The sequence below is a fragment of the Triturus cristatus genome, chromosome 9, assembly GCF_964204655.1.
Source record: "Triturus cristatus chromosome 9, aTriCri1.1, whole genome shotgun sequence".
NCBI lineage: Eukaryota > Metazoa > Chordata > Amphibia > Caudata > Salamandridae > Triturus > Triturus cristatus.
The window spans coordinates 50,509,147-50,532,069 of record NC_140592.1 but is presented as its reverse complement, the minus strand read 5'-3'; the positions used below and the strand labels follow the sequence as shown (position 1 = coordinate 50,532,069).

General features: G+C 42.2%; 2 protein-coding genes across 2 annotated transcripts in view; both read right to left on the bottom strand.

Annotated features, from left to right (window-relative positions):
• The window catches only part of LOC146797369 (uncharacterized), a 401,286-nt gene extending 398,701 nt beyond the window's left edge, over positions 1 to 2,585 (bottom strand). The window contains exon 1 of the mRNA XM_085624372.1: positions 2,479 to 2,585. The gene's annotated coding sequence lies outside the window, so the exon portion shown is untranslated. The remainder of the gene's footprint in view (positions 1 to 2,478) is intronic.
• Positions 2,586 to 7,678: 5,093 nt separating this feature from the next.
• The window catches only part of COL7A1 (collagen type VII alpha 1 chain), a 291,474-nt gene continuing 276,229 nt past the window's right edge, over positions 7,679 to 22,923 (bottom strand). Inside the window, exons 19-22 of the mRNA XM_085624371.1 lie at positions 22,729 to 22,854; positions 12,377 to 12,520; positions 10,833 to 10,958; positions 7,679 to 7,924 (exon numbers count right to left, since the gene is read on the bottom strand). Coding sequence (XP_085480497.1) covers positions 7,728 to 7,924; positions 10,833 to 10,958; positions 12,377 to 12,520; positions 22,729 to 22,854 — 593 coding nt within the window. The 3' untranslated portion in view covers positions 7,679 to 7,727. The remainder of the gene's footprint in view (positions 7,925 to 10,832; positions 10,959 to 12,376; positions 12,521 to 22,728; positions 22,855 to 22,923) is intronic.

Below are 22,923 nucleotides of genomic sequence, written 5' to 3'. Positions count from 1 at the left end.
AGAGCAAATATGTAGAACAGTTCATAGCGGAAGGTCAGGCCCAATTACTGGGAAACTGTGAGAAGGAAGTTAAGAGACCTATGATGGATAATGCCTCAAGATAGCCCTGCCTTCGACACTGTATATAACACTCAGGATAAGCATGGCACATAGAGGCTACTGTTATGGCCCATTTGACAGTCAAGCTAGGAAAGTGGGGATAATTGTGGTTTTGGGTAGGAGTCAAGAGCCAGGATGGTTTCTTATAAAATACATGTACAGTCACCATCCTTTGCAGGGATTCTGCTCAGGAACAGAACTATGCTTCGGACTATAGAACATCAGTATGTAGAGAGTGAGTCACCATACCACCTCAATACCTATGAGCCAGAGTCCGACTAGCTATAGTGCTTCACTTGCCCTCCTAACCTCACCAGAGAAACTAGTGAATTGGCACCCCGGAACACAACACTCTCGACCCTCTCAGGAATCGCGGGAACAGGACACACCCTTTTGCTCTCTCACTCGTACTCGTCCACAATAAGATAAACAAGAGACACAAAGGAAGTTTAAAATATTTATTTAAACTATGTTACTCTAAAATGCAGTATTTGTGCCACAATTAGAAAACAAATGCATACTAAAAATACTGTTAGCATGGTTAATAATCCATAAGCCACGAAAAACCCTGTACTTTTATAAGCCAGCATAACCTAAATTCCTCTACCTTGCTGGTGAAGCTAAATGAGTACATATGATTATATATGAAAGATCTATAGGATTACTGGCAGACCCCGTAGGGACATTGTTGCTTGACCTTGTCTGTGGTGTTAAGACTAAATCCAAGAAAAGAACAGTACACAAAAACATGCGCAGGTTCTGTGTGAAGATATAATGTGGAACAAAAGCAAGCGTGTTTATATAGTGATGTGTGCAAAACAAAAAACAATGCGCTCTACAATGTGCAAAATTAGGCTAACATAGGGAAAACTACAATGGGCCATGCAGGAAACAGATGACACATAAAGGAAAACATTTTATAAGAGCAAGGGAACCTTTCTAAATTCCTGGGCACTAAAGTGGGGACCTTGAAATTATGGTCAAGAGAAGCTGAGAGCATTTGTGTGGATAATCATAAACATGACAAATACAATAACTAAGAGAATATCTATTTGTTACAGAACAATTGGTTACAAGAAAACCGACAACTATTGAGGCTTCAGCATTGATCGGGAAAAGTCCACAATCATTAGCTCCATTAACTCTCACCCTCACTTGGATCAAGGCTAGAAATATATACTACATAAAACAAAATATATTTATCTTAGACCGTCAGACTTCACACAATGCACAGTTGTTGGGCACTGCTCCTGTATGACACTGAGTGTATAGACTATGCCCATTCTACGGAGAATCTCTTGGTGAAAATAAGTGTCGATCCAGCTATGTATTGAGATGGGATATGGAGGTGGAGTCTATAATATAATTCTGTAATAAGCTCACTTAAAATACTAGATCAAGCTCCAATTCCATATTTCATGTATATGATTCCTTCTCTTTGGTTACTCTTGGTTGTTTACATGTACCCTCTTGCCACATATATTGTAAAGCGCTCTGATACCCCCGGTGGTCATATTCGCGCTATATAAAACTTTATAAATAAATAAATGAATTGCACCCTCTCCCACCAATCACGGTGTAGGTTCTTCTAAATCTTTAAGAAGTGTGCAAGTCATAAAATTATTTCATACACTTGTACATTCCATGAAGTAAGCAGCCTTAATGTTTCCAAAAGAGGCTGGGTTCCTTTAGGTTCTCAGTGGATAATGGGTTTCCTGCACTTGAATAGAAAGAAAACGTAGTCCATTTAATAGTATATTATTTTTTAATACGCACCATCTCCACTCGTCAGAATAGGTTTTTTGTGTTGGACATAGGCATGCCTTTGCTGTGTTGCAGCCTAGGCAAACCCCTGCTCCCACCCACAACAGGGGAAAATAGAAAACTATCCACACTCTACAAGCATCGCCATAATAAAAGGACGCCTGCCTAACCCTGCCAGCTACATTAGTGGTGTGTGGTGACACTTTTGGAGCAAAAAACGTATTTCCAACCATCTGGTAAGTTAAGAAATGAGCACATGGCCCAATTTTCTGTCAGTGTTGTAGAATTATTCGATTATATAAAATAATTATTATATTATAAAATATATTATCATTAGACTATTTTAGGTAAAATTGTGGCCCAAATTTGTCATGCCAGCAGTGATCTGGACACATTAAGAATCCGCCTGAATGACATCCCTAGAAAGAAGTGTTTTAAGATGGACACTCCATGCTCTACACATCCGTGGAGTTAATCAACTGTGAAATTCCTTGAGGTAAAAATTGGAATGCAATGAGTATTTGCATAACCCAGCTCATCACTGCATCACTTTCCAAGTATTTTAAAGTAGTACCCTGGGTGATGCCAATCCCTTCAACTCTCTGGTCGACTTACCTGTTCGGGCACTGATGGAAGTTGGGCTTCCCTCCCTGCTTCCCACTAAGGCAACGACCCTTATCGTGTAGGCTGTTTCCGGCTCAAGATCGGTGATCTCTGCAGACAAGATGCTTTTTTTATATGTAATGCTGGATAAGACTAATGCTGGGCTAACTGTATTTTATATATTTATTCTATTTATTTATTTATTCCCAGGCTTAATTATGTGTTAGTGGTCTGTATTTCCATTTTTGTATGAACTGTGGCATTATTTGAAGGAGTGTACCTTGTCCTATCGTGGATAATGAATTTTGAGTCGGGCAGGACCCTATGAAGATTAATAATAATCATTTTATGGCTCTTATCGATTGCAGATTTGATTTGTTTTATGTACTTTGATGGCTACAATTAGCCGAATAAAGTAAATTTGACTCTGACTCTGACTCTGATAAAAGAAATTGTGGCTTACTATGTTCCTTTGCTGCTGTAGGGGTTTTACGCCTGATTTATTCTTTGTGGCTTCTTCTGCTAAGAGTCTCTTCCAGGCACCCACTACCCTCTCATTGAATATATGGTTCTGTTACACGGAGCCTTCTCCAGGCCATCAGACTAACATTACCACCATCTTGGATTACTTGTCCACATAAAGGTGCATCCTCTTATACTGGGTTTCTTCTCATTGGGGGTTACAATGGCTGTGTCGTAACTCCCTTTTAATGAGTCCTCTTTCGCATCTGGTCTTCATGTTCTTCACAAACCTCGGATGGGATGATGTACTCCAGAGTGACAGCGACATTCCAAGCGCACACACTGGATCAGACAGAAGAGCCTTGAGCATTATCACATCGTTCATGCACCGGCTGCAACATGGCAGAGAAGTGAGTCCAGTCTTAGGGATATGCCCTTAGAGGGAATCTATCACCTTGTGATGCTATGAGACACAAGATGAATGGCATCCCAGACCGCACCCAGCGAATATCATTCAATGCATTTATTTTGCAAACTCTACAGAATAACGCAGCAGTGCATCAGCTTCTAGGAGGAAGAATGGTTACGCAGATCATTGCCGCAACTGGTTAGTCATGGATAGGGCAATACAAAAAGCAACATTTACGCATAACTTACATTGCACATCTAGCCAGGGTTAGAACCTACGTCACCAGCATCATAAGTCTGCAACATAGCCACTTAGTTTGCCTTAGCTCACCTTCCTAATTTAAACCCAGTCTCTGTTCATTTGTTTCAATCAATGCTTCCTAGCTGAAAACACGGCTACTCATTCCCCTCCTTAGTCTTGAAAAAATAAACCCAGAGTTTTGCCTGGGAGCAGAAGAGTGTTAATGGGTTACATAAGGGCAAGTTTATGTGATTCATGAGGGCAGATGTATGTGATTAATGGGGGCTATGTGATTCAAGTTAGTACTCGGAAATAATGGAATGTTATCTGTTCAGACGTCAGAAGATAGGATAAACTGGGTATCTTGCAGTGGGCAAATGACAGGAGATCAAAATGATGAATGCCTCAAGATCTATGTCCTAGTCCAAGAAGGCCCCCAGCTTCATCAGGAATAAAAACAAATGTACAGTAGGATTTCAGTCCTAGACTCAAAATGTAAAATCTATTTGTAGCTCAGTCAGAAAGTCAGAAGACTCTGAGATCCTTATTATGATGTGAGGCTGAATTCCTTCCGCCCAACACCGACTTAGTCCTGGGACCGACTGACGGACACCCGGTCGGCGGTCCCGACCACCTCATTAGAATACGACCGAACACTGCTCGGTCACATTCCTATATTTCACTATGGGAGCATGCATTATGGTCGTAAACTGGCCATAATGAATGCTCCATAGTGAAATGGGAGGTACAGTTCACCCCTGCACCCCGCGGCAAGCACCTCAAGGTGCCTGCCCAAGATGCAGGGATCAACAGCCTCCAACCGGAGGCTGAGCACCAAAAGGGGGCCTGCTGGGGGCCCCCAAACACACTTTCTGACATGGTTTCTATGTCAGACAGGCCAGCATGGATACCATGTCATATACGTGCATCGTAATCTCAAGGGCAGAAAGGCCCGCCCTTGAGGTTACTAGCCAGCTTCCAACTGGGGGACGGGCTCTCCGAGCACATCAGAAGCCAGCCGGAATGAACGGCCGGTTTCCTATCCGACCGCCTCTATCATAATGAGACGGTCAGTAAGGAAACCGAGTAGCCTATTACCATGCGGCCCTGCGGTCGGAGTCTTTATGGGTCGCATCGTAATCGGCCATAAGGGTCCACACTGGGAATGTGCTACTTGTAGAGACACACCTGCACACTGCACAAGAAAATTAAAAGCTTGTAATAGATGTCAGTGGAATAGGACACATAATCTACTCAAGACAGTGGTTGTGACACAGACGCAAATAGTCCTGGAGCATGAGCAAGTGGTTTTCAGAAGCTACAAACACCATACCATACATGCCCACTGGCACTGGAACACCTACAACTCAGACACCGCCTTCTACTCCACCAAAACACACACAGTAGTGATGGGAAATACCGGCACAGTGACCAGAATCTTTAAGGTTGAGGGAAAGGTAGAGGTTCATTCGCCACAATTTGCTGCTCTGATTGACATACTATACACTAAAGTCTTATCCACATACCTCAAAATGAAGTGCAAATATCTCAGAGATGTTCAGTTTGAACAACACTAGTAGGTATGACCTGCACTAGGGAACGTCAAGGCAAATGATAGGGTAATATAAGGTTGGCTGACTCTACGGCCCTGAATGGTTGGCACTGGACTTGAAAAAAGAATCAAGCTGTGGACCTCTCTGGTACTAATATATGATGAAGATGGGCAGAGCAAATATGTAGAACAGTTCATAGCGGAAGGTCAGGCCCAATTACTGGGAAACTGTGAGAAGGAAGTTAAGAGACCTATGATGGATAATGCCTCAAGATAGCCCTGCCTTCGACACTGTATATAACACTCAGGATAAGCATGGCACATAGAGGCTACTGTTATGGCCCATTTGACAGTCAAGCTAGGAAAGTGGGGATAATTGTGGTTTTGGGTAGGAGTCAAGAGCCAGGATGGTTTCTTATAAAATACATGTACAGTCACCATCCTTTGCAGGGATTCTGCTCAGGAACAGAACTATGCTTCGGACTATAGAACATCAGTATGTAGAGAGTGAGTCACCATACCACCTCAATACCTATGAGCCAGAGTCCGACTAGCTATAGTGCTTCACTTGCCCTCCTAACCTCACCAGAGAAACTAGTGAATTGGCACCCCGGAACACAACACTCTCGACCCTCTCAGGAATCGCGGGAACAGGACACACCCTTTTGCTCTCTCACTCGTACTCGTCCACAATAAGATAAACAAGAGACACAAAGGAAGTTTAAAATATTTATTTAAACTATGTTACTCTAAAATGCAGTATTTGTGCCACAATTAGAAAACAAATGCATACTAAAAATACTGTTAGCATGGTTAATAATCCATAAGCCACGAAAAACCCTGTACTTTTATAAGCCAGCATAACCTAAATTCCTCTACCTTGCTGGTGAAGCTAAATGAGTACATATGATTATATATGAAAGATCTATAGGATTACTGGCAGACCCCGTAGGGACATTGTTGCTTGACCTTGTCTGTGGTGTTAAGACTAAATCCAAGAAAAGAACAGTACACAAAAACATGCGCAGGTTCTGTGTGAAGATATAATGTGGAACAAAAGCAAGCGTGTTTATATAGTGATGTGTGCAAAACAAAAAACAATGCGCTCTACAATGTGCAAAATTAGGCTAACATAGGGAAAACTACAATGGGCCATGCAGGAAACAGATGACACATAAAGGAAAACATTTTATAAGAGCAAGGGAACCTTTCTAAATTCCTGGGCACTAAAGTGGGGACCTTGAAATTATGGTCAAGAGAAGCTGAGAGCATTTGTGTGGATAATCATAAACATGACAAATACAATAACTAAGAGAATATCTATTTGTTACAGAACAATTGGTTACAAGAAAACCGACAACTATTGAGGCTTCAGCATTGATCGGGAAAAGTCCACAATCATTAGCTCCATTAACTCTCACCCTCACTTGGATCAAGGCTAGAAATATATACTACATAAAACAAAATATATTTATCTTAGACCGTCAGACTTCACACAATGCACAGTTGTTGGGCACTGCTCCTGTATGACACTGAGTGTATAGACTATGCCCATTCTACGGAGAATCTCTTGGTGAAAATAAGTGTCGATCCAGCTATGTATTGAGATGGGATATGGAGGTGGAGTCTATAATATAATTCTGTAATAAGCTCACTTAAAATACTAGATCAAGCTCCAATTCCATATTTCATGTATATGATTCCTTCTCTTTGGTTACTCTTGGTTGTTTACATGTACCCTCTTGCCACATATATTGTAAAGCGCTCTGATACCCCCGGTGGTCATATTCGCGCTATATAAAACTTTATAAATAAATAAATGAATTGCACCCTCTCCCACCAATCACGGTGTAGGTTCTTCTAAATCTTTAAGAAGTGTGCAAGTCATAAAATTATTTCATACACTTGTACATTCCATGAAGTAAGCAGCCTTAATGTTTCCAAAAGAGGCTGGGTTCCTTTAGGTTCTCAGTGGATAATGGGTTTCCTGCACTTGAATAGAAAGAAAACGTAGTCCATTTAATAGTATATTATTTTTTAATACGCACCATCTCCACTCGTCAGAATAGGTTTTTTGTGTTGGACATAGGCATGCCTTTGCTGTGTTGCAGCCTAGGCAAACCCCTGCTCCCACCCACAACAGGGGAAAATAGAAAACTATCCACACTCTACAAGCATCGCCATAATAAAAGGACGCCTGCCTAACCCTGCCAGCTACATTAGTGGTGTGTGGTGACACTTTTGGAGCAAAAAACGTATTTCCAACCATCTGGTAAGTTAAGAAATGAGCACATGGCCCAATTTTCTGTCAGTGTTGTAGAATTATTCGATTATATAAAATAATTATTATATTATAAAATATATTATCATTAGACTATTTTAGGTAAAATTGTGGCCCAAATTTGTCATGCCAGCAGTGATCTGGACACATTAAGAATCCGCCTGAATGACATCCCTAGAAAGAAGTGTTTTAAGATGGACACTCCATGCTCTACACATCCGTGGAGTTAATCAACTGTGAAATTCCTTGAGGTAAAAATTGGAATGCAATGAGTATTTGCATAACCCAGCTCATCACTGCATCACTTTCCAAGTATTTTAAAGTAGTACCCTGGGTGATGCCAATCCCTTCAACTCTCTGGTCGACTTACCTGTTCGGGCACTGATGGAAGTTGGGCTTCCCTCCCTGCTTCCCACTAAGGCAACGACCCTTATCGTGTAGGCTGTTTCCGGCTCAAGATCGGTGATCTCTGCAGACAAGATGTTGCCCGTCACTGTCCTAGAGACCTCGATACCTGTGGATTGAAAGAAATTTGCTTAGCTGGAGGCATAGGTCTGTTAGGACACCTGAATTTGGGGTATTGTTTTTCTTTGGTCTTTTGGGATCTGCCCACAGATATAACCTTATAACCCAAAACCATAAAACTAAAATAAGGGACATTTTTGGTCAGCAGTGGCACATGTTGTACCTAGCTCACAAACTACTATTTCAGTTTTGTAAACAAACCACTAACCCTTAACGATCGGAAAGCATGTCTTCTATCTGTATTTGTTTTATTTTTGTTGTATTTTAAAATCCTTTTTATTGCTTTTGCAGTAAGAAAACCATAAATCGGGTACATTTTTAACAGCATTAGACACAAGAAGCACCCTGCATTGTTTTAGAAGAACTCCGCAGGGTTGGATCCCCCCACCACATTTACCCCCACTACCACTTCGGATGACAAACAAGTAGCAGAGCAGGTCCTTATCACAGGGTGTGGGCCCACTGGCCGCCCCTGGTTCACGAAATGTGAAAGTGGTTGTTCCAGGGTCCCCATATTGTGGTGTATTTTTGTCTTAATCTATAGACCGCCTGCTCAGCTATTGCCCAAAACTCCATTTTCCTTATCCACTCCTGGATGAAGAGGGCCTTCTGGATCTCCAGTATATGGCTATGTCCCGCTTGGCCAATACACACTCGATACCCACCAAGATGTGTTGTCTTGAAGACCATCCCATCCGGGGAACACTCCCTGTTACCTCTTCCAACACAGAGAGTATTCTCTTCCAGCAGATCCGTATGACCAGGCATTCCCATATGATGTGGAACCAGATCCCTACGGGATGTCTTCATCTTAGCCACCTGGGACTAAGGGCCCTTCCCATCTTCCATAGCCTATGGGGTGTGTAGTACACTCTTGGGAGGTATTTAAATTAGATTAACATTAAATGCCTTGAAATCACAAGCTGCTTGGCTACCATTTTGGCTTCTACCAAGTGTTCCTCGTTGGTTTCTCCTATGTCAGAGACCCAGCGTTCTCGCAAGGGTGCCATGGGATCAGATGTGTTGACTACTTGGGCCTTGTACAAATGCGAGATGCCCTTCTACCCACTTTTCACCAGCGTGAGTTTGGGGTCAGATAGGTTGTATTCAGAGAGCAGGTTGGAAGCATTCCTTATATTTTCTAAAGCGTGTCTCAGTTGCAGTTAGACGATAAACTGGGATTGGTGTAGGTTGTATTCCGTGTTTAATTGCTCAATGGAAAGAATGTGCCTGTGTGTCCACAAATCTCCGAGCTTCGAAATGCCCAATTTTCTCACCTCTGGAACCCTTTCAGCTGTGTTGCATGTTTGAACCAGTTCCCCAGCCATAAGGGTGTTTCCTGGGTGAGCCTTGTGGCACACCCCATGCACTTTAGGGCTTTGTGCCAACATACAATAGTGATGGCTGTGAAAGGGATACTCATGAAGGCATCCTGGTGTCATAGAGCCATGACCATGGGGCAGAGTCTTGAAATTCAGCTACTTCCAATCAGGTGGCCGGGTTGTCCCTGTCCCCAAGTATCCAGTCATTGATTGGAAGCATTTGTGCTGCCCAGTAGTAGAGTTGCATATCTCTCGCTCCGAGACCCCAACACAGTGGCACCTGGATATATTTTTTGTGTGCACCTCTTGGAGGAGATCCTCCCCTATGGATCTCAGTTTGTCACTTGGTGAATCATTAGGGTGGCATCTTGTAAAGATAGTTCTGTTGGGTATACATCAGCTAGGGAACAGCAAACATCTTAAGTAAAGCAATACATCCCAGGAGATTTAGGGGGAGTGAGCTCCAGCATGCCATGTGGCCCCTGGCCATGAGCTGGGAGGGGTGTGGGGGCAATGCTCATATCCCCCCAGCAAATATCCAAGACTATCAACACCTGCACCCACCAGGTACGTGAAGGGGCCTTTCACCTACTGGATGTTGAGGTATCTGTATGGCTCCACCAGCGGGAAAAATGGTGATTTACCTTAGGCCTGATACATCCCGTAAACCTGAAACATATGTATTAGCCAAGCAACAATAGGACATTGTCTACATCCAGAGAGATGCAGTCGTCTGAGCCTTCGGCCCATCTTAACCACCAGAGCAGAGCATCACGCCTGGTCAATTCGGCCAATGGCTCGGCTACTAGAGCAAAGAGGGAGGGTAACAAGAGCAGACCTATCCAGAACACCTCTGTATCAGGAACTTTTGGGATAATGCCTGATTGACTCTTACCCTGGCCAATGGGCTGCTGTAGAGTAGTTGAACGCATTTGCGAAAGTATACTAACAAGTTCACGTGTTTTACAACTGATTAGAGGAAGGGTCATTCGACCGAGTGCAATGCCTTTTTGAAGCCTAGCTGAGTAATAAGGGTCAGTTTAGAGAATTCATGTGTTCGCACATTGTGGAGTCTTCTGCCTGTTTTATTGAGATATAATGTCCCAAGAACGCTAGTGTAAATTTAGGTTTTACACACTGCTCATACAAAATAGTCTAAGAAAATAATTATAAGTGGTATGCACTAATTAATCTCTGCTACTGTTAATTACTCTTAGTCGAATTCATCTCCATTTTTATGCTCACTTTGTCACAACAGACGGGGAACAGTCGTATGCAAATTAGCCTACAAAACACAAAACAGCTTCTTTCATTTTCAAGTTATGGTCATAAACACTAAATTCTCGATTTGAACTCTCCCTTCTTCTGTTTGGCCCATCTTTTGGTTTGGAATGAGTTGATTGGCTCCACAGAGCATCTCCCTCATTCGGATCCCTCCCCCAAGTGAAGGATGAAAGTGCTTAGCACAGAATGTGTCACACCTGATTCAGAAGAGTCACATCCTCCCCAAGCCTGAAAATAAGAAAAATATAATGAAGTGTAGCTCTAGCCTAGTGTTAAAGAGGTCTGGCTCACCATCACTTCGTCTCCACGTCACTCTGTATCCTGTGGCTCTCGAGACCGCGGACCATGCAATCCTGATCTTGGTGTCTTCACTTCCCGTAACTCGCAGGTTAGTAACTCTGCCCACAGCCACATCTCCTAAAGAGGCACAGGAAAGAGTTCAGTCAGCGGTTGCTGGAGATGGAGCAAAGAGAGGAGAAGAAAGGCAACCAGAGGTGACAAAAATAGGCATAAAAAAGGGACATTGGTGGAACACACCGGAGGAACATTACCATCATCATTCTACGGAATCTAGACGGAACCACAATTGAACAGTAACACACTCACGTGACCAGAAGTCACATACCAGGGATCAGAATTTGGAAGTCTACACTGAGGCCGACCTTGAGGTGACCCACATGGCCAGGGCAGATGAGGAGAGGCAGTGTACTGGGGGCAAAGAAAATAAGCCTGTGACCACTGGCACAAAATGGCCTCTTCAACATGCACAAATGGGCAAAGGTACTTTATACAGAGGGTGTGGCCTCACTGGGGAAAATAAAAAGCAACAGCGAGCAGGGCTGTGGGACTAAAACCACTAAACAAACTGCAACCACAAAACAACATGGAGTCTGTGGTAACAACACAAAAGGGCAGAGAGGGAATAAATAATGGCAGTGGAGAAGGAGTAACCCCATGGCCGCAGCACATCCAACACATGAGTCGCTGGGCTCCTAGGGCTCTTCAGAGGTAAAGCCACTGGGGAGCAGCAAGAAAGAGCAAGTGAGTGGTTGCTGGGGCTAGTAAAAGCATGTGCTTTGAAATCAAATCTGCCCTAAGCTTCTAGGATGACATAATACCTTATCTTGTAAAAATGAAAAGAAAAATATCACAAGGAAAATACAGGATTAACTTAAACCAGCAAAAAAAAAAAACTGAATGTCATCCCTAAAATCAATTCTTAAATGTGATGGAGTCACACCCATGACAAAACACCCAACTAGTGTCTTCGTATTACAAAGATGATTGAAACAGTCTATTGTGGTTGGTGAGCATTTGATGAAAAGGTAAATCATTGTGCCAGAAATTCAGCCGACACACGTTTCCATGTCTAATGTCTCTATGTTCATTAAAGCTTGTGTGTGAAGAGATCCTGGCAGTTTGACTTTCTGAATACCTCCTGGGCCAGGATTTGCCCATCCCTCTTCCAAGAAAGCATCCGGGTACAGCACCGTAACACCGGACTGAGCAAGACCCCGCAACGGTGGGAATGGCTGTGAAACACTTCTGAAGGGCACCTGCAGCTCTTACATTGAAACTTTATTACCTCTGCATCAGTCTATTGATGTTTGATGTTTGTTATTTTATGTGCTACTTGTGTCTATTTTCACCAGCACATTCACTCTTCAGAAAACCATATTCAGAAACATAAATAACAACACCTGAGTGTCAGAAGGAGCAGTTTCGCCTGAAACGCAGCATATATGTACATTTCAAAAAAGTCCCATTACAAAATCAGGCCTTCTATGAGACATTTGGTGGGACACTATTATTGTATTGACAAGGATGTCGCTCACCTGTCCTGGCTGTCAAGGTGACTGGAGCGCTCTCCCTGCTCCCGATCTGAGCAGACACCGCTATCACATAGACTGTGTTGGCTTCCAGGCCGTCAATGTAAAAAGAGGTCGGTTCAGCCGGCAACAACCTTGAGAATTCGCGCCCTGAAGAAAACCAAATAGACAATCAAAAAGCGAAGTAGGACTTATGAAAATTTTGTTATAGATTAAAAAAAGCCATTAGGCATGTGCAAAAAAGTGAGTTTAATCCCAAAGTGAAGCTGGAGATGGAAACTGTGGTAAACCTGGAGGTATCATTAGTGGTAATTACTTAGTGCTTGGTATTTACAACAGACTTAGAGAAGGTGATGTAATATGTGATAAAACAATCACTGCAGATTTTTGTCAACATGTACCACAAGTGAAATGTTGGTAGCAGATTTCTCAGTTTTGATGCAGGTAAAACTTTACTGCAAATTGAAAAAAATATGAGGTCATCACGTTACCTCTGATTTTCCCTGTAAACATGGTTACCACAACTTGATAAATTGTGCCGTACGTATTGAATTGGGGTGCCAGTATGTGCAAGTATGTTATAAGTAAAAAAAAAACATAACTTATGCCTAACCCAGATAGCATGAGTCAGGTGTAAATGCATCCGCATACAACTGCATAATCTACTCCATAAAAAAGAACAAGAAAGTGTACATGTGTTGACCTCATGTTATACCTAAGGCCACTCCCGGGGATGTCTGAGAATAAGAATAAGGGACATTATACACAAATGTGGGAACACTCTGTGCATCTTAACATACCAGCAGTTCTATTACAAGACATGAGGCTTATACTATAAGGTCTGTTTTCTCCCTGCTTATTTACACCGCACTTCAATGCACTGCAATGCCCATAATTCTGTACTTCCAGGCAAGGCAGGAAGTGGCACCAAACAGAACGATTAACCTCAGTATAAACAGCACTAATCAAAAGTGACTTTTTTTTTTCTTGTTGTTGCAATAACTTTTTTTTTGCTTGGTGTTGTTGTAGAAGTGATAAAGTAATAGATCGGCACATATAAGACTGTTTTTGCAGTCGCTAATGGAGAATCAGGCCGTTAGCGACTGCTAAAAAGCTGTTTGCCATGCACCAACCATATTTTGTGAGTCGGTAACCTGTTACCAACTTGCAAACTAGGGTTAGGGTTATTTTGGGACCGGAATGCGGCAGTTTACCACCTACTTCAAGTAGGGGTCCCAGAAGGACCCCTTCCCCTTTGTGAATGCCTGCCCTTAAAAAATGAGAAATCTTTAAGGAAAACGGCTGCTTTAAAAAAAATATATTGCTTGGTTGAAAAGCAAACACAGGCAGGGGAGTCTACTGTCTCAGCAGGCCCAGCGGCCGCCATCCCTGTGTCATTGCCATTCCCAACGGGTTGCAAATTGTGACTTGCCTCATGAATATTAATGAGGCAGGTAATTTGCGACCCCATTGCGAGACACATTAGTACATTTAATTTAGTGACTCGCTAGTTGCAACTCGCTAAAAATCGCAATTTGCAAATCGCAAAATTAAATGGTCGTACATGTGGTCGAGAGTGTTCTTTTGTGTTTTTTAGAGTTTGATGTTAGTGGAAAGCACTTGCTGTCCTCCTGGGCCTTTGTTTTCAATGGATACTTTGTGGCAAGGGATCTATGTGAGTGTTGCCCCTGTTGTCAAGTTTCATTGACAGTGTATCCGTTTGGATACCTTATAACAGGTGGGATGTGCGGTAGAAGTAGCAGGAAGCTACCTTGTTGCTATCATCGGAGAGAGGCCTGCGAAGGGGATGGGCGTCTGTTACACGTGCTCTAAATGTTTGCAGCGGTGAGGGGTTTCGAGATCGGGAGTCTCCCTGTTTGTGTGCCTGCAATAAAAATTCATTCAAATAGGATCATTTTGGGAAAAAAAATGGATTTTGTGAAAGTAAAACTGATTTTTTTTTTTTTACTTCTTGAAATGTCATATACATGCATGTATTGAGGGCCGATATCTTTTGAAAAGTGTAAGGATTATTTTATTGAGACCACAATTAACGGGAAGGGTATTTCTCCCATGAGATTTGAAAGCCATACTAAACTACTGTGGGGGTTCAATTGATTCCCCGGGGTTTGGTAATAAGCAGCCGTGGGAAATGAAGCCGGTAAAAACCATACAGAGCATATTGTGGAATTGGAGGAGGAAATATCTAAAAGAAATCTATGTGTGTTTTGGACACTTCAGTGTCAAATTCTATCTCATAAGTGTTGTCTTCTTCATTTAAAAATGTTGCAGATTATATAGGCAACTCTGCTACAGGTGACATTCCCAGGGCACCTTTTTTACAGGGCACTCCAGAGGTTAAAAATGAGGCATCCTATAACAGAAGTCATGGTTGTTCACAAGAGGCTTCATTAGATACAGAAGCGAAAGCAAACTTAGATTAGTGGCTATCCAATGCAGACGCCTGGAACAGATCGCCATCATCCCTACGTTCCTACATCTAGTCATGAATCGGATGCAAGTCTCTGGGGATGGGGGAGCAGGTGTGGCACCTTTTCAAATGAAGGAAGATGGTCTAGGAGGGAGTCCTCAATGCACAATAAGGGCCTTATTGCTAGGACGGTGGTCGTCCGGACCGCCGAACTCGTGGGGGCAGTCCGACCACAACACACTGCGGGTCTGCCAGCTGTATTTTGAGTGTGGCGATCAGACCGCCACAAGACCACCGGCTCCGATGGGATCAGGGATGCTGCTGCTCTGGCGGTCTCAATATGCTGACGGTGTCACTACCGCCACCGCAGAGCATATTATGAGTTGCCTTTTCACCGCCCTTTTCATGGCGGTGTGCCTGCCATGAAAAGGGTGCTGGAGAGGCAACTAAAGGGCCCTAACAGGGTCCCCGCCAGATCTGGGGGTGCATGCAGGGGGGGCACGTGTTGTACCTCCCTGGAATTGCACCCCAGTTCCTGCATGGTGTGGCATACATGCAGGAACGTGCTGCAAGTGCTGTCACAGCAGCGTCTGCAATAAAGGCTCACCTATTAGCCTTATACTGCCGACGCTGTGAGACTGCTGCAGCACCGCCTGCCTACCATGAATTACAGTTGTAATCCGACAGGGGGCGCCTGATGGGCTTGGCGGTCTTCCTGTTCGCACGGCAGTGGCAGGCCGACAGGAGGACCGCCAAACTCGTAGTAAGGCCCTTCGTGTTAGGAGCTTTTTGCAGGCTTATTTTCACTTCAAACCCTGGTAAAGTGAACAATGTGACGGCACTCAGGTAGATCAGCAAGTTGGGGAGGACGAGATCAAAAGCAGTGAGAGAGTTATCAAAGACCCTATGGTAAGTTTGCCTCAAACAAGGAATCTCACCTGTGGCACAGTATCTTCCAGGGTCGTCCAACAGGGCAGCGGACTCTTTGCGACAGCAGCTAACGGAGTTTAGATTGGAAGGTTTTCAAGGCTTTGGAGAAAGTAAGAGTCCCACTGGTATAGATCTACTCGCGTCCAGGCTGACAACTCAGCTGGGGAAATGCTTCAACTGGAGGTTGGATCTGGAGGCCCTAGGAATGGATGCTTCTCTCCAGGATTGGTCTCAGGGAATGCTCTATACTTTTTACCCTGTGCTATGACCCCTTGGTTTCTGACTCAGATACGTAGGAAATCTGCAGAGGTGGTGATGGAAAAGCCTTTGTAGAGGAGTCTGCCCTGGTACTCCACTCTGTTGTAACTGTCAATAGACTGTTCAGTCCAACAGCCGGTCTTTCAATAGGTGTTGACGAGCACCTATGGTCCGACTCACAGTCTGGTGTTGCGGGACAAGTTGTTGCAAGAGGAATGGAACCTCTCAGGATGCTCACAGATGTGCCAAGAATTTTGTCTACAGCTTCAGGCTACCTCAGAGCTTCATGGGCCAAGGGAACAGTCAAAGCTTGCAGGTCAGCCTGGAATGTGAATGGCTGGTGTTTTCAAAGGGGTATGGATCCCGTTTCATCTGATGTCGTGGTAGAGGTGTCAATTTTCTTAGCGTGGCTAGGTGAGAGACAGAAATCTTACAGGACGATTAACAGTTATTAGTTGGTAGTGTCAGCAGGACACCAGAATGTTGATGGGAAACCAGTTGGGAAGTATCCATTGATGTGAAGGTTGCATATTCCACTATGTGGGAAGTTAACTTGGTCTTGAATCATGCAATTTAGAGATCATCTGAGTTAATGTACCCCCAGATTTCACTGCCATAAAGCCCCTTGTAAATGCATTGTAATATTACAAGGAGCACTAAAGATACATCTACATATGTGGTTTCCGAGTTTTCCATCACAGCCGAAACTTTGTGCAGAGAGTTGTCTTAAACAGTTTGTCCACATAATAGGAGAGGTAACGACTTCTCTTCAGTGATCGATAACTCTAAGAAAACGATTTGCTGCAGTAACGTCAACAATGTTGAGTAGACGAGTGAAAGAGGTGATGTCGTTATCAGGTGTTGACACAGGATAATTTGAGGCTCATTTAGCCAAGGAGGGCTGTGTCTTCTAAGGCTCTCCTTGTTGGAACATGGTTAGAGGACATTCTGAAACCCACGGATTGGTCAGGGTATCAACTTGTAAGACATTTTACTGTAAACTTGTAAAACATGCAGCAATCACAGCTTTTAATATGCTTAGAACATGCTATTATGAGCCCCTTGTCTTGTAATAGAATTGAAGAGTCTCCTAACCAGGTTTGAAGGAGAATCCTGATTTCATTAAAGAAAATGGAGGTGAATATTATCCAACAAATGCTTTTGCCCACCCTGAGAATGGTTATTAATATACATCCTTTGATTATCTTTAGCTCAGAGGGCAACCAATCAGAGGCCAACCCGAGATGTCAACCACTGAATGGACTGGAGGGTGTAACCAGCTTGGGACCGAGATTGCGTGTTAGGAGGAGAAGTGCCAAGACCAAGAAGGGCCTGATTATGATCTTGGCGGATGGGACAGTCTATCACAAACATGACGGCTATCCCGTCCGCCGTATTACAAATTCCATAGTAAATAATGTAATTGTAATTCAGCGGCCGGGATATCCATTACGTTTGTGATGCAGTATCTCATCCGTCAAGATCATAATTAGGCCCTAAATGTGTGTGGCTTTCACTTGGATTTCTTCTGTTGTTTTTGTTATCTGCATTACACGTGGACTATAGATTTTGTGGATGTATCAAAAAAAGAGGAAGTCACTTGTGATTGGTGCTAATTATACTATGGGTAATTATTTTGTTTTGCGTCACTTCCTCCCTGGGTGTGCAGGATTTTGGGTATTGTGGTGCGTGGAAGTGCTGTGCTAATAAACAGTAACAAAGAGACTGCATAATACGCGCCTCCTTTGTCTTAAATAAAAGCAGGCTGTCTGTCACAAATCGTTAGGAGAATCTGCAATTCACAAATATTTGTAAATTAAGTTTCCACACCTTCAGCACATTTCTATTACACCTGAAAAATGCAGATGTTAAAACTGAAAGGTTGAGAAAGTTTACCAACTACCTCAGTTTTCACAGAGGGTGTGTAGGATAATATATAATATGAATTCAAATAATCTTCAATCTTTCTGAACGATAAGCCTCAGCACTTAACGAAATGCACAGACCACGTCCACAGAGGTTCGGGTAAAGGGTGCGCTTACATTAATACTAGTCATTAACACATGTTTCTTCTGACTTGAGAAAAGTAGAATGTTTTGTGAATCACTTTAGGAGGTATAACGTATGCATAAGTAGGTGTATTTAATGTGAGGCACAATTTATGCTTGTTTTGTGAATCAAATACTTTCTTTTATTTTTATTTTAAAGTCTTGAAAAATCAATCCTGTCAAATGGTCATATGCAGTGCTTAATTTGAGCCAGCGCTTTCCGGTTCTCAGCACCTCCACTTAATTGTCAACACCGGCACTTATGACAATCCGCCAATTGTCAGGTCCATGGCGCTTGCTGAGTTAGGCATGCCACCAGTACCTCGGGACAGTCATTTCTGTGTGCACAGGCCACATCTGAACAGTTCAAACTTTCATTTACTTATTATAATCACATTTAAAATTTCATAACAGCAGGAAAAAAGAGATACAGAACAGCTAATTTACATTCTCATAGCATTTCAATTATACATGAGATTATAAATAAACTTAAGGTTATACCTTAGCAAACTATAAAACCAGTATAAAAGAATGAGAGACGTATTGAAAGGGAAATAAAAGTGTCAAGTCAACAAAAGACACAAAGGAAACAAGGAAAGAAAAAAAGAGACTTCATAGGCAAATTTACTACTTTGCCCAAGAATACCAAGGTGATTCCTGGCTGTAATGACTCCAGAGCTCCAAGACCAAAATATCTCTTTCAATGTTAAAATCTGGTTCCAGAACTTAATTTTGATATCATTTTCTTGTGTATACTTTATCAACCAGACTCTTGGGGAATGGGAATGGTAGCACAAGTTTCCTAATCTTAACTAAATGTGACAGGCAGAATTGAGTTGCCAGCTAAGAGCACTTTGTTAGTGAAAGCAACAATCTTTGTTAGAAGATGTATTGCTTCAGCTCCAAAGCGGGGTGAGTAATTACAATTTAATTTAATTTAATCAATTTGATTTCAGAAAAGGAGTATGACCAAATAGCAACTGCCCTATATCTGTCAGGGCATCTCACAGAGAGACCAAACCTGTTGACGGCAGTATGGTTCTTGTATACTGATACCTGAGATCTAACTGTTTCATCATATCAGATGCATTGTGAGAAATGATGGACTGAGGCAGGGGAGCATTCTTTTATCTCTGGGTATTTACCTTACTTATAGCAGATTCCCAAAGGTGTGTATAGCACACAGATTCTCATCTATCGATACCTGGGGAAATTTCCTTTAGTCTGTGGTGTATACGGTCAAAACTGTTTTTTTCTTACAAACTGATCAGTATTTAGTGTGCATTTGAGCCTTAGTATTATAGAAGAATAAGTTTACTAAAGATTATAATAAGACAAAGATCATGCACTTGGATGAGTAAAGATTAAATTAGTTCATCATATGGCCTATGGATGATAATTACACACCTGGGTTCATGAGCGCCAGAACCATGCCAGATTTTCATGATAGTGTAAATGTAAATGATTCCGATTTAGATGAATTTTATATCAACTTTCTCATGAGGATGCCTGAAAACCTAGGATTGCTTTTTCTTTCGTTACCCAACCATTCTTTATAGTGAGTCATAAGTTTTGCTTATCTAGGTGTGACCTTTATGTGAAATGTTACTGGGGAAGACACTGAACTGAACTGTTAGATTTGCAGCTTCAAGGGTTCACTCTTGGAGCTTAATGCCAAGGTTGACTGATATACTTTTATGCACTTTATAAACATGTGAAAGCCTAAAAGTATTCCCCCTTTACCTATAATTCCGTGATATGACATATTTTCCAAATATTTAATACAGCAATAAAAGTTTTGAAACTCTAAGCCAAACCAAAAAATCTACTCAATTTTAGAATATCTATAGGTATTTCAAATGATTTATTTGAGATTTGGTTAACACATCAACTGTTGAATTACGGGAAAGTTATACTTGACCTGTTTGAAGCTCCATTAATGGTTCTTCTTCGATAAATCCTATAAGCCTAGAAGGAGTTTACCTAACCATCTGGTGGCTACAAGGAAACATGGCACAGACCTAGGTTGGGATTTAGATTAATTGACTTTGACAGACAACTAAGAATCTTTAAAGATCTCATTTTGACAGCTATTCAGCTGAAGAGCTATGACAGTGATTTTACAGACCTTTATACTTTGATAATTTGTCTTTTGTATCCATGGACAGACAACAACAGTGCAGGTATACTTGACTCAAATACTTTTGGAAAGCTATTGGAGAGATGTAGCAAATTCTATTTTTTTCAGATGCACTTTTTAGGGATGACAGGTATCCAAGATCTTGTCTTTCTAAACAGATAGATTGTTGTTTTAGTTCAAATGGCTTAGTAATAAAATAGAGAGAATTTACGGATAATACATACTGTTCGAAAGAAAAGACTTTTGAGAATTGTTTTTACAGAACTCAAATGTATAATGAGAGCTGGCAACAAAGTTAATATACCAAGGGGAAAATAAAGCTATCTTCTGTACAACTGCATGCAAACGTTTTCTGTTGCACAGTAAATGATTAAATATGGACTATTGATATTTTATGGGCAAAATAATTGCAGCTGTTGCAATAAGAGTTCTCAGTTTAAAGGGATAATTGTTAGGGTAAAGTTATTTGAGATAGGAATTTGTAAATTGTTTAAAAGTATTCTGTGTTTTTAATAGTACTTTTTTAAAAATAAGGATACATTTTTTCACATTTATTTTCAAAAGACAGTTGCTCAACCCTATAATAAACTGAATGGAATACAGTTTAGTAGTCTAGCAAACAATGAGCTCTTTAATTTATTACTACTTTCATGGATTTATTTACCATCGTTAACTTCAATAAAATATTTTATTTTACTATTTTATAACTTAATTCAAAATGTTTCTACAATGCTGTATCTCAAACTATGGGTCTATGGGTCTGATTTAGATCTTGGCGGGACGACCGCGGTCCTGCCGTGGTGGTGGGCCATCAAGCTTATGGCGTCCCCCCCACCGTATTTAGATGTGGCATCAACAGACAGTGTGCCGCAGGGAGGGTCTTCTCTGATGGCTATCAGTACTATGTTGCCGTCATGATGGTGGGTTTGGCCAAGCTGGGGTGTGCTCACGGAGTGAGGCCATGGTGGTGTGGAGACTGGTAAGTACTTTTTATTTTCATCACAAAACAGATATATGTTGTGTATCTTCCTATATGTCTATGTCGGTAATGTGTACTGCCCATATTTTTCACGTATAGCATTGCACACCAGCAACATACATACACCATTGAATGTACACCCGCACCCACCACAAATGCCTACCTTACATCCCCATGACAATGGGGTGGGTAAGCTCCAAGGTCAAGTAGCAGCAGCACAGGAAGGACATGGACAATGGCGTTTAAGAATGAATCGGTGGAGGGGCCCGTAAAAAGGTGAGTTTTTAGCTCTTTTTCTTTGATTCCGCCAACTCGCGCTTGGAGGTGTCCCCGCCTCAGTTGCCTCGATGGAAAGGCTCCGAATAATCTGCACCGCGGGAATGTTGGCAGGACTTCCTCCAAAAACAGCTTCTGCCTCGGACGCTGTTGATGCACGAGAAAGATCCTGGGGCAGTCAGTGGGACTGCAGAAGTCTTCCCTCCAGTAACCAGCCAACATATAAATCAAGCAGGTAGACGACCAAAGCTTTGGGTGGGAAATCCGCAAAAAAAGCGATGGGGGACCCGATCCACCAAGATCTGAATCAGGCTCCATGTGTTTTAAAATTTTTAAAACCTCAGTAAAATCTCATGGACATGGTATAAACGTGTACACATCTTTTCCCGCAAAACGCATCTGTGGTTTAGAAACACAGCACATATGATTACTGGGCTTTGCTTTCATACTATACCAAATTCGGGATTTAAGTCTGATTTCTATTTTTATTCTAGTCCTCCTTTACATATCTATGAAATGCCATATCAAGAACCTGTGACATTTTCTTTCCTGTGTGTGGGCTAACCCACTTACATTCCAACATTTGCAAATGTGACATTTCCAAAAATGCACCCATTTTCCAAACTTTCACCAACATCAATATTTACTTTAAACCTAGCATGTTATTTCGGAAATGTAGGTGTATTATAATATTTGGGAAAGTCCATCACACAGGAATGCCCTTTAATAAACATGTCTCTAGTTAACCTTTCCGCAAGGCTCTATTCTGTAAAGCCCATTCGATTGAATGTTTGAAGGACCATCATTGTCAAGTTTTTCAGGGTTTCCCATTGTTATTTTATTTCTCTTGACTCAAGACAGACAATATCCAGTGCTTAATTTGTAAACTATTAAGTGCCAGGGGTCTGACCAGGAGGCTACTGTAGCTTGCACAACCCATCGCCCCTGTCATCACTGACAAAACAACTCCTAACCATCTCTATCGCATGTAAATGCGACAGTTCAGATTATTCCAGGCCCCCAAAGCTAAAGGAATGGCTGAGGAGGCAGGTATTAGTATTTTTTTTTATGTATATTGTTTTCCTAAACAACTGTTATACTGCTCATCTCTAAATTACATGGGCAGCGCCACCTTGTGGCAGACTGCCCTAAGTGTGGTGTTGACAATTAGGTGCCGGTGCCGAGCGCCGGAAACCAATTAAGTGCCGGTGCTTAGCGGCTCAAATTAAGCACTGACAACATCATCAGATAAATGGAACAGATATCATTAGAGGGGGTAAAATGGGTTACACTTACCATCACTGTGCCGCCAGATGATTTTGTACCCTGTCGCTCGTGCTACCCCGGTCCACGCCACCCGTAGTCGGTTAGCTTCTGCTTCAGTCACTCGCAGGTTTGAGACCACGGGTACAGACACATCCTCTGCCGGAGAAGAGAAAGCAGATTGCTCATGATGGGGTTTAGGATGCTCAGTGGAATACAATCTACAAG